General features: G+C 51.6%; 1 protein-coding gene across 3 annotated transcripts in view; it reads right to left on the bottom strand.

Annotated features, from left to right (window-relative positions):
• Nucleotides 1-7,707: 7,707 nt before the first annotated feature.
• The window catches only part of ARHGAP8 (Rho GTPase activating protein 8), a 52,289-nt gene continuing 48,664 nt past the window's right edge, over nt 7,708-11,332 (bottom strand). For all 3 annotated transcript variants that reach the window (XM_066358632.1, XM_066358633.1, XM_066358634.1), the window contains 4 exons: nt 10,891-10,968; nt 9,970-10,098; nt 8,674-8,777; nt 7,708-8,063 (listed from right to left, as the gene is read on the bottom strand). In XM_066358632.1, coding sequence (XP_066214729.1) covers nt 7,779-8,063; nt 8,674-8,777; nt 9,970-10,098; nt 10,891-10,968 — 596 coding nt within the window. In that variant the 3' untranslated portion in view covers nt 7,708-7,778. The remainder of the gene's footprint in view (nt 8,064-8,673; nt 8,778-9,969; nt 10,099-10,890; nt 10,969-11,332) is intronic.

Here is an 11,332-nt window from a genome sequence, read left to right as displayed (position 1 = left end):
CTCCAACTGTGATTATGGAAGTGTCTGTTTATGCCTTTAATCTGTCATGGGTTTCTTCCGTCTTTGTCTATGCAAATTTCTACTATTTGGTGCATTTATAGTTTTGAGAGTTATGTCTTCTAAATAAATTGACCATTTTTAAAAAATTCTCAAATGGCCATCTACATCTAGTAATACTCTGTCTTAAAGTCCATTTTATCTAGTGTTAATTCAGACACCATGGACAGCTGATGCCCACCGCGGGCACGGCACACACTTTTGCATCCATTTACCTTTGACCCATCTTTGAAGTATGTGTAGTTGGGTCTTGCTTTTTCATCCATTTTGACAATATCTTCCTCTTACCTGCCGAGTACAATCCATTAACATGAGAGATGCTCACCGATGCAGGTGGATGAAGATTGACCATGTTGTTTTTGTTTTTGTTTTTGTTTTGTTTATAATTTTTATTAATTTTAATGGGGTGACATCAATAAATCAGGGTACATATATTCAAAGAAAACATGTCCAGGTTATCTTGTCATTCAATTCTGTTGCATACCCATCACCCAAAGTCAGATTGTCCTCCGTCACCTTCTATCTAGTCATGTTGTTGTTTTGTCCTTGTTCATCTCCGATTTTTTGTCCTCCTGGTGATCCTATCTTGCCTTATTGTGGATTTTTTAAAAATATTTTTTTCAGAATTCACTTTTACCTATTATTAAAAATGCTATATAGTCTTTGCATCATTTTTTCTTTAGTAGTTATTCTAGGGATCATCACATACATCCTTACATGTCTGTTTACGTAGGATTAATATTGTATCTCTTTCAAGTGGGTAGAAAGCCTGAAGCCGTGTAAGTCTTCTGCTGTGGACTTCATACTTATAATAGTTTTATACTCTGTATTAAATAGTCCTATAGTATACACCCTACAAGGCAATGTCATAATTTTTCCTTTAAACAGCCATGTCATTTCTTTAAAATTAAGAAGAAAAGGTACTCCTTGAAATAGCTCAGAGAGTTACCATTTCCAAACTTTTTCTTTGCTCCTGGGTTTCAATCTGTTGTCTTTCTCCATTGCCCTGGAGAAATTCCATGGGCATTTTACTTATCTTTTTGTAGTGAAGTTCTATGGGTAAAAAAATTCCAGTTTTCTTTTACCTAAAAAGTTTGATGAAAAATTGAAAAAATAGAAATCTGTGTTGACACTTTCCCCTTCTTTCAGGCACTTTGTTGTATTGGAACAAGGTATTTTTCCCACAATCTTTTGGCCTCCATAGTTTTGGCTGACACATCAGCTCATGTCACTATTGGTCTCTGTCTGCAATGTTTTGTTTTCTCTGGATGCTTTCAAGATGCTCTCTCTTTTAATAAGAGAGAAAGAAAGGGGGAGAAAGAGGGAGAGAGAGAGGGAGAGGGAGAGGGAGAGGGAGAGGGAGAGGGAGAGGGAGAGGGAGAGGGAGAGGGAGAGGGAGAGAGAGAGGGAGAGGGAGAGAGAGAGAAGCACCAACTCATTCCACTTAATGTTTCATTTTGTTGTACACTCATTGGTTGCTTCTCGTATGTGCACTGACTGGGGATCAAACCCACGATCTTGGTGCACCAGAACGACACTCTATCCACTGAGCCACCTGGCCAGGACCTCAAGATTTTCTCTTATGCTTTGGTTCTCAGAATTTTCACTATCATATTACTTAGGTGTAGTTTTCTATATATTTTATCCAGCTTGGCATTTGCTGATAATTGAGTCTGAAAATATATGTCTTCCACCAAATTGGGGGTGTTTATTTTGGCCATTAATTTTCAAAGAAGTACCCTATTCTCTCTCTTCTGCCTCTGAAGCTCCAACTGCATGTATACAGGATATTTTTGTATTTTCCCACAGGTGCCTGAGGCTCTACTGTATTCTTTTTCAATCCTTTAATAATTTTTCAGGTTGGATAATTTCTATTGGTCTAGCTTTCAGGTCCTGGACTCTTCCTTGTCACCTCCACTCTCCTATCTAATCCAGCCAGTGTTTCTGTTTGTTTGCTTTTGTATTTTAAAATTTCAGGTGGTGTATTTTGCTTTTCTAGAATTACCCAGGTTTTTTTTTAATAATTGCTATTTTTTTTTTTACTGAGATTTTTCTATCTTTTCATTTACTGCAAGGATATTTTCCTTTATATACTTGAGGATGCCTATAATAGCTACTTCAACATCTTTTTTTTTTTTTTTTTTTGTACTTTTCTGAAGCTGGAAACAGGGAGAGACAGCCAGACAGACTCCCGCATGCGCCCGACCGGGATCCACCCGGCACGCCCACCAGGGGCGACGCTCTGCCCACCAGGGGGCGACGCTCTGCCCCTCCGGGGCGCCGCTCCGCTGCGACCAGAGCCACTCTAGCGCCTGGGGCAGAGGCCAAGGAGCCATCCCCAGCGCTCGGGCCATCCTTGCTCCACTGGAGCCCCGGCTGCGGGAGGGGAAGAGAGAGACAGAGAGGAAGGAGGGGGTGGGGGTGGGGAAGCAAATGGGCGCCTCTCCTATGTGCCCTGGCCGGGAATCGAACCTGGGTCCCCCGCACGCCAGGCCGACGCTCTACCGCTGAGCCAACCGGCCAGGGCCTCAACATCTTTGACTGTTGCTGTCGCCAGCGTCTGCATCACTTTCAGAGTGGGTTACATTTTCCTGTTTCTTTGTATGATGAATAATTTTTATTGGACATGATGAATATTATGTTATAGAGCTCTTGGATTCTGTTATATTCCTCTGAAGAATGTTGGGTTTTGTTTGTTTGATTTAGCAGGCATTTAACTTAGATGGATTCAAATTGCAGTTCAGTTTTTTGTTTGTTTGTTTGTTTTTAAGCCACAGCTGGTGTCCTTCCTGCACAGGTGTGGCTTGGGAATCAGGCCGAACTTTGAGCACAGCTTATGTACAGAGTTTAGGCTCTCCTTCTCGGCTTCTCCCATCTGGAATTCCCTACTCCCTTTCCAGTGACAGTGGTTGTCCCACACTCTGTCCTTTGTTCTTTGAGCCAAAATGACTGTGACTTCCTATTGGAGATACAGCCACTCTAACAGAGGTGCCACTTTGGGTCTGGCTCAAGTTAAATAGAAGGCACATCATGGAAACTCACCTTGTGCTGTGCGCTCTTTCAGGTGTTACCCTCCCTCCAGGCTCTTCCTCCAGTGCCTTCAAGTCATGGTGGACGTGTGTGCCTTTGTTCTTTCATATTTTGTCCAGAGCTCACAGATGTTGTCTTTGGAAAGGTTAAGTCTTGTTGGCATGACTCAGCCCGGCTGCAACTAGAACCTTTTGACGTATTTTGTGCATAAATAAAACATTACAGATGTAGTTAAAGACCCCAATGCTCCTCTCTTCTGTGAGGAATTTGGTATGTCACCTTCCTGTTCGCTTTTTTAAAGTCCTTTCTTCTATTTATATTGTTCAAAACACACAAATACTGGTGAATTCATAAACTATAGATAGGATGGGGGAGTTTCCCGATTTTATATAGGTGAAAGCACACGGTCTTTCTCATTCTGGAATGTACCCCCTCTCGGTGTAATGTGGGGAGATGTAGGCGTGTTGAAACAGACAGATCCGGCTCATTCACCTGATCTGCAGTCTCTCTGCCGTGCCCTCCACTGATGGACATGCGGGCCACCTCTAGCTCTTTGTTCCGACAGCACTGCAGTTTGTAGAGACAACTCGGCACCTCCGTCTGGCTGTTTACCTAGACACACAATTGTTTGGCCAGCTTTAGTGCCACCTGCTCACTGAATCACTCTTCAGAGGGCTTATAACAATTTCCATCCCCACTAGCAGGATCTGAACATGCCCATTCCTCAAAGTATTAACAATGGCTACCCATGGGTGGTACAATTTTGAGTGATTTCCCCTTTCTTTTTCTTCTTTTAGTTTGTCCTTGTCCTTGAATTCTTCCCCCCTGAGCAGTTATTGTTCTTCTAGCAAACAGTAAAGCTTTTTGTTGTCAAACCAATAGCAGAAGTTGCTCTTCCTTTCCACCCCATCCTCGTCTAGGGTGTGTGGGGGGAAGACCAGCACCCTCAGTTGCCAGTGTAGCTCAAGTGAGAAAACTGGGAGATGCCCATGGCTCTCTCTCGTCTCCTCCCTCCCTCCCTGCCCTGCCTGTGCCCTGGAACATGCAGCCTTATCTCTAAAAACACTTCTCTTGTGCATTTCTCTGCTTGTTTTCTCCCTAAATGTTTCTCAAGCCCCTTTGCGGGCAGGAGGTGTACCCTACTCGTCTCTGTGCACTGTGAGATGGGCACTGCCTGGCACACAACGCAGGTGCTTGAAAGCACAGGGAATTGCGGTGTGGATGCTGCCCCTCCTATTGTATAAATGGAAGCTTGAAGAACTTAGCCCAGTCACACACCCACGGTGTAGGACAGAAGCCCAAGCTGAGACTCCCAAATTAGAACACCCCACCGACCCAGAAGAAATGACTTGCCTGGGGTCACACAGCTGTGAATCTGATCTGGTCCCAGAAGTGGAGTGCCCAGTCCTGGATCCCCCAGTGACGACAGCCCGGCTCTCTTTGGGGTGGACCACCCTCTTGCTTTGCTCTGGACTCTTACGTCCCAGACGGGGTCCAGTCACTCCCTGTGGGTATCAGCGACCATCTGCGCAGCCTGCCTACTTTCTGGAGTCACTTAAAATCTGTCATTTCTTCTGTCTGACCAGGCGGTGGTGCAGTGGATAGAGCGTAGGACTGGGATGTGGAGGACCCAGGTTCGAGACCCCGAGGTCGCCAGCTTGAGCACGGGCTCATCTGGTTTGAGCAAAAAAGGTCACCAGCTTGGACCCAAGGTCGCTGGCTTAAGCAAGGGGTCATTTGGTCTACTGTAGCCCCCGGTCAAGGCACATATGAGAAAGCAATCAGTGAACAACTAAGGTGTTGCAACAAAAAACTGATGATTGATGCTTCTCATCTCTCTCCGTTCCTGTCTGTCCTTATCTATCCCTCTGACTCTCTGTCTCTGTAAAAAAGAAAAAAAATCTGTCATTTCTGCACAAGTAAATGTTTGGACAATTTATTCCACATGTCCTGTCAACAGACACAGACCAGAACCCTCATTTCCACGTCACAGTTCATTGTTTTAAGCTAAAATGCGCCACATGTATTTCCAAGACATGAACACCATAACCACTTTCTTTTGCTGTGAAAAGACTGGGAAACTGTGCTTTGATACAGGAAAGGGTGACGCGGCCGTGCCAGCCTGAAGCTACGCTTCCGCCATTACCGTGTGTCAAGGGAGACAGTTATCAAGGCAGCTCCGGAAGAACGTCTCAGGCCACCTCTTGGCGTCAAAAAACTGAGGTGTATATTTCACAATTGCGTATCGTACCATAAGCCATTCTGCGTAATTCTTAAGACCTGACTTAATGTCGTTAATTCTAGGGGAGCCATGACTTTATTTCAGGTTTTTCCCCCTGCAGCAGAACTCCCCGGCCACGCTAGGGTTTTTGTGAACTGTGTGAGTACCAGACACCTTCCTGGGGGAGGGGAGATGAGGCTATCTGCAGGCTCCAGACGGAAACCCTCTCGGAGCCCCTGCTCAGGCCTGGTCTGGGGTCCCTGTGCTGGTTGGTCAGAGCGTTGTGTTTAAAACAAACAAACAAAAGAAAAGAGCATAAAAGAGAAGAAAAAAGGTTTGTAGCAGAATATAGATGAAGTAAAACGATCACTTTTTAAGATGCACAAGAGAATTATTCTAGCCTAGATGAACTGTGAGCTGGACGGGACGGGTGAAGAGGAAAGGGACGGGTGGGGACCCTGAGACGTGGAGAGAGAGGGTGCGGTGCGGAGAGGCCCGTGAGGAGGCAGGAGCTGCGGGCAGGCAGGCAAAGTCCAGGAGACACGCTTACCTCGGTGGCCCTGGTGGCTCCCAGGTGCCCAGCCCTCTGCTGGAGCCCATAGCAGTGAGGACAGAGGCTGTGGCACCTCTGTGTCCAGCTCGGTGAGGCTGGCATGGGGTGAGCAGGAGCTGGAGCCTTCCAAAGCCTGTGGGCTCCAGGGCACCTACAAACCGCTGCCCCCACTCAGGGCAAGGCAGCTGCTGGAGGAGCGCCCGGAGCACTGCACAGACCCGGAATGTGGATGGCCTCCGTGGGGACGAAACCTGCTTTAAACCAAAGGTCTAGATGGTTCCAGGTCAACCAAGAAATATCCAAAATACTGTGTGGTGGCAACAGTCTTGGAGCCCATGCTGGGTTTTTCGACTCTTCAGACAGGGAACAGGCACATGGAAGCTAAGCCTGCTCAGATGTGTGGTGCAGCCACTTCTAGCTGAGGCCTCATGGTTTCTAAGCCAGCATTCTCAGAGCTGGGGGATGCAGTGTGAGCGCCCCCCCCCCCTGTGCAGATGGGGAGATGGAGCCCAGGCCCCTCCCCATGGCTCCCACAGCTTCCTGCAGGTGGACCAGCAGAGCTGCACTTAAGGCTGTGTGACTGAGCAGGTCCCTGCACAGCTCCCGCCTCCAGGCCAGCATCTGTAGTCCCACCTGTTCCCAGGAGGAAAATGTCTCCAGGTAAAATAAATACTCCCAGCCCCTCTCCTCACCCTCACCTCCTCCCTTGGGAAGAGGAGGGAATATTCTGATTGGCTCCTCTGGGAGAGAGAGTGGAACTGTCCTTCTCAGGAGCCAGCTGACTGGGACATGTGAACTCCTTCCCAGGGTGGGAACCACATGGTAAGCTTGCCAAGGTCCAGGTGTCTAGTGAGCAAACGTCGTCGGCCATGGATCTAAGGCAGGTCTCTGGTCGGCTCTGCCTATGGGACGTTCAAGTCGGCCTCTCTTTCCATGTTCTGAGCTGGGAGGGTAGATGGGCATCACTTAAGCCCCCTCAAGCCCCAACAAAGAATCCCTACCCAGCTGGGCTGTCATAGTCTTAAGAGGCCGGTGGGGAAGGTCCTTCAGTACCACACCTGACACACAGCAAGGGACCCAGCAGAGGGTGGCAGCAGTCTCCTTCTCAGCCTGTGGCCCTGCATCACCGGTGTCATCAGCATATGACCCCTGCAGGAGGGACACACCTCGGCCCCCGACCACATCCGCCCTGAGCATGTGTGCTGCCCTCTCCCAAGAAAGACATATTCCATGGGCAGCATCTCCCTGCCCGGTACCCCTGACCCAGCTCCATCTCTGCTCCAGAAACTTGAACAGCATCCACGTCCTTACTAACGGACTGGCCAGGACCACAGGGCGGGCACGTGTCCTGGAGCCCTGGGGAAGGCCGCCTGCTTTCCCACCCCACTTCTCCACCTCCCCCTTAGGCTCCCCCTTCTCCAAAAATCTTTGCAGAGCCCTCCCATTATGATCCCGGCCTTGGCGGTGAGACTGGCTTTGGCCAATAGGGTTTGAGCACATGTGACAGCAGCCAGAGCTTGGAAACTGCTTGTCCCTCTGCATGCATGGAGGGGACGTGCCTGTCCAGCCTCCTAAAGCTCCAACAAGACCAGAACCACCCAGCTGGCCCGCTGACGGCAGGCCAAAACAGCTGCTATTATAAGTCACTGGCTTGTTACACAGCATCACAGAGCCAGTAGCTGCTGCACACAAGGCCCCAGCCAATAAACACCCATTTTTAAAGCTGCGTCACGTCAAGTCATGATTCTGACAGATCCATTGTCTTACCTCTGCCCACAGCTCAGGAACGTGGGGGAGGGCCAAGGGACCAGAATCATAGCGTTGCCACGGCAAGGTTCACTAGAAGTTCATTTAATGGCAAGTTTACAAAACACACAAGTGCACAGACGGACAGACCTCAATGTGACATCTCCAGCACTAGCGAGCTCTCCCGGCCGCTGCCAGGGGCTGCCGGCATGGTGGGGGGGTGGCGACGGGGCTGCCCTGCTCTCCTGCCCCAGCTGAGCCAGCGCCCAGCTCCCCGCCAGTGTCCTGGGCGCTGAAGACCTTCCCGTAGTACTCGATCAGCAGTTCGGTGAACAGGTTCAGGGGCACCAGGGCACTCAGGGAGGACGCGCCTTGGGACGGCCAGATTAAGTTCAGCCCGAAGACACAGGCCAGGTTGGAGCTGGTCATCTTGTTGAAAATGCTCTCCCGGGACACCTGGAGGACACATGTGAGATGAGGGATGACCCGTGGGTCCTGTGCAGTTGGGAGGAGCAATGGTGGGGAGCCAGTGTTGTGACCTTGTGCCGCCACCTCCCTGCTCCAGGCCTCAGTTTCCCCATCTGTAAAAGGAAGGGATCAGCCTTGATGCCCTCAGGGACCCTCCAGCTTTGACCTTCTCTGATTTCCTCTGGGGCCCCTCGGTGTCTCCCAGACCCTCTATTACTCCAGAGGACTCAGGTCCCCTCAGCTGGGGAACTCTGGCCCAGTGGGTAAGCACATGGCTTCTGGCATCGCCCAGCCAGATGACCTGGGCACACAGCCCCTCCCTTCAGGACTCCCCCCACTCGAAGGATGACACGGGAGCAGAGGCCCCCGATAACTGAGGGCAGCTGGTGTGGGAGTGGCAGGAGTGGCCATGGTTGACCCCGGCCAGCAGTGCAGAAGGTTGCTCAGTGGAGTCATTGCCTGCTAGGCCTTGGATGAGGTCCTCCGGGGCCAGGGAGAGGAGCCCAAAGGCTGAGGAAGGGTGTGACCCCTGGCCCTGCCGGGTGGGCACTGGTGTGGAGGGAAAAGCCCCCCCAACAGCCCTGCTTTGTCCACTTACCTCATGCAGGAAGCCCATGAGGTAGCTGAGGATGGCGTAGTTGTGTTCCGGAAGGCTCTGCAGGATCTGGCGACAGCGGGTCACCCGCAGGCTGCTCTCCACACCTGCAACAACACGAGGGTCCTTCCTGAGTCCTTCCCGGGGGGTGGGCACAGGCATGAGGACCGCATCCCACTGTGGGCCTGGCGCTCCTACCTCTGGGCCAGGCAGATGTTCTCAGCCGCCCCCCCCCCTTCCAGCTCCGTCTCCTTCACAATGGGCACCGTAGCCGTTACCTCCCAGGAAGTCAAATCACTTCAGAAATGGGATGTCTAGGCCACGAGCTGGCAAACTACAACCCAAGGGCCTGGGGGGCCAACTGGCCTATTTTTATCATAAAGCTGTATCGGCAGAGCCTCATCCATTCATTCACATATTGTCCATGCTGCTGTTGCAGAGTTGAGTCTGGCCCACAGAGCCTGAAATATTTAGTGCCTGGCCCTTTACAGAAAGGTGTGCTGACCCTGCTCTGGACTAATGTAACCCATTTATGATCCTAAGTTGCTCAGGTCCCCACATCTACAAGGGGGCTGAACGCAGCTGTCCCAGGATCAGTTCTCTCTTATTGACATCTTGCACTGAGCTCTGTTACCTTCCTGTCAAAACTCACCCATCAACAAGCATTCCCCAAGCTCCCGCTGCAGAAGCATGCACACACACACTCCCTCACACTCTCACACCCCTCTTTGCCGGTGTGCTGACCTCTTGCTGTGCCTTGGTCAGGGTTACCACGAACACCCTGTACTTCACACAGCCACAGCCAACAGACACAAAATCCTCTACTGTGAGAGTTCAAGTTGGCTTTTTAATAAAAGCCATTCTTTCATGAACACAAGCTGCTCTGGATAATTGAACGGACATGGAGCCTCGTGAAATGAGTATTTCCGAGGCTCAGGGTTCCATCTTGTCCTGGACTCAGCCTTCCAGCTTCCCCTCATCTGAGAGTGATGGCCCAGAGTGGGTCCCAGTGTAGCGGCGACCTCCAGCTCTCGCTGTGGTCCCTTCGAGAAAGAGCACTCACAGGCTCACTGTCACAAAGTCACTGTATACAGAGCACTTACTGTGTGCTAGGAGCCATGTCCTGCTTGCCCCCGGCCACCCTGCTGCTTGGCCCAGATGCACCTGACCACCCCGGGCCCCACCCGTGGACACTGGTGGCCTGGTGGAGGCTGGCAGGGATCCAGGTCCTCAGTAGAGGTGCAGGTTGGGGCAGCCCGCTCTCCAGGTCCTTGGCTACACCCTGGGGAGGGTACGTACTGGTGATCCCGAGGATCTGCTCATAGGCCTTGAAGGTCAACAGCGGTTGGGGCAGCTCTCGCAGGAAGGTCTTCAGGATCACGGCAGGAATGTGGACGTCCCGGTAGTCATCAAAGTTCACGGGCTTCCCTGGACATAGCATCGTGTATCTGAGGGCTGATTGGGCTGGAGATTCCCACTTCAAAGCCAGCTCTGACACCGAACGGCTTTAAACATCCAGGGGGAAGAGCCTTATGCTGGGACGACAGGGCTAGGGGTGACTATGTCCTGTCTGGAAATGGGAGTGCTGCCACCCGCCCTCCTCCGCATCTCCAGGGCATCAGGCAGAGGCTGGGGCACGCTATCGATTTCTCCGCTGTGTGGCTTGGTCCCACCTGGGATGGGAGCACTCTGAGGTCAGGTTCCTGGCTCTCACTGTCCCCAGTGCCCAGCACTTATGGCTGAGGACTGACCTGCAAGTGCATGGTGCTGGCCCTGTCGCTTAATGAATGACTACATGACTATGGAAATGAAGAGGTCCACAGAGTAGAGGGAAAACCTCCTTGCAGGTGAGCTAGCTGCTCTACCAACATCACTGCAGGTGCTCAGCTCAGACACCCTGTCTCCCCGTCTGCGGGTTACACACAGGCAGCCGAGGAAGCTGTGCGGAGCTGGTTGGAATCGCTCCCTAAAGAGGCCTCCATGAAATAATTCCCTACACTTCAAATCACCTGTCCACTTTGCATGGAGAAACCCTAAAGGCAGAATGGCATTGTGTGCCCACCTGCCCCGGGAGGCTGGACATAGGACCCAGCTGGGCAGCTGTCTGGCCCTGGGCTATTCTGGGGTTGGGGGACAGAGCTGCATTGCCTTGGGTGCCAGGGCTCTGAGACCCTGGACAGCAGGAGGCTCAGGGTGAGGGGTCTCTGGAAGCCGACTCACCTTGATTGTAGAGCCGCTGGATCTCGCGGACGGTCTGGACACTGGCCGATCTCCGGAACAGGCCCTCTGTGCGGAGTCCTGCAGGGAGAGAGCCTCCAGGCATCTCACAGGTCCCAGAACCTCGGGTTTCCACAACGTCCCATGACTCCCGCTGCCCCTGCATCACCCTTCTGTGGCTGGCAGGGGACACTCCCCCGTCTGGTTCATTTCTGCCCCTCACTATCCACCTTCATTAATTCCTCTCAATTCAAACTTTTCCACATGCCCCAATCCCACCTGATCTCCCACCTGAGTGGCCCCAGGAAGGGGGCCTGGAAAGAGACCCACACTAATGTCAGACAGACTGGGGCTCAGTGCAGCTCTGCCTCGGAGGAAGCCCTTAGCCTCTCCGAGTTCGGCTGCCCCATCTGCACAGTGAGGCCGAGACCTGCCTCCGGGCCCC

Source organism: Saccopteryx leptura, chromosome 1 (genome assembly GCF_036850995.1).
Source record: "Saccopteryx leptura isolate mSacLep1 chromosome 1, mSacLep1_pri_phased_curated, whole genome shotgun sequence".
Lineage (NCBI taxonomy): Eukaryota > Metazoa > Chordata > Mammalia > Chiroptera > Emballonuridae > Saccopteryx > Saccopteryx leptura.
The sequence above is the reverse complement of the archived record's forward strand: the minus strand, read 5'-3'. Positions and strand labels throughout refer to the sequence as shown.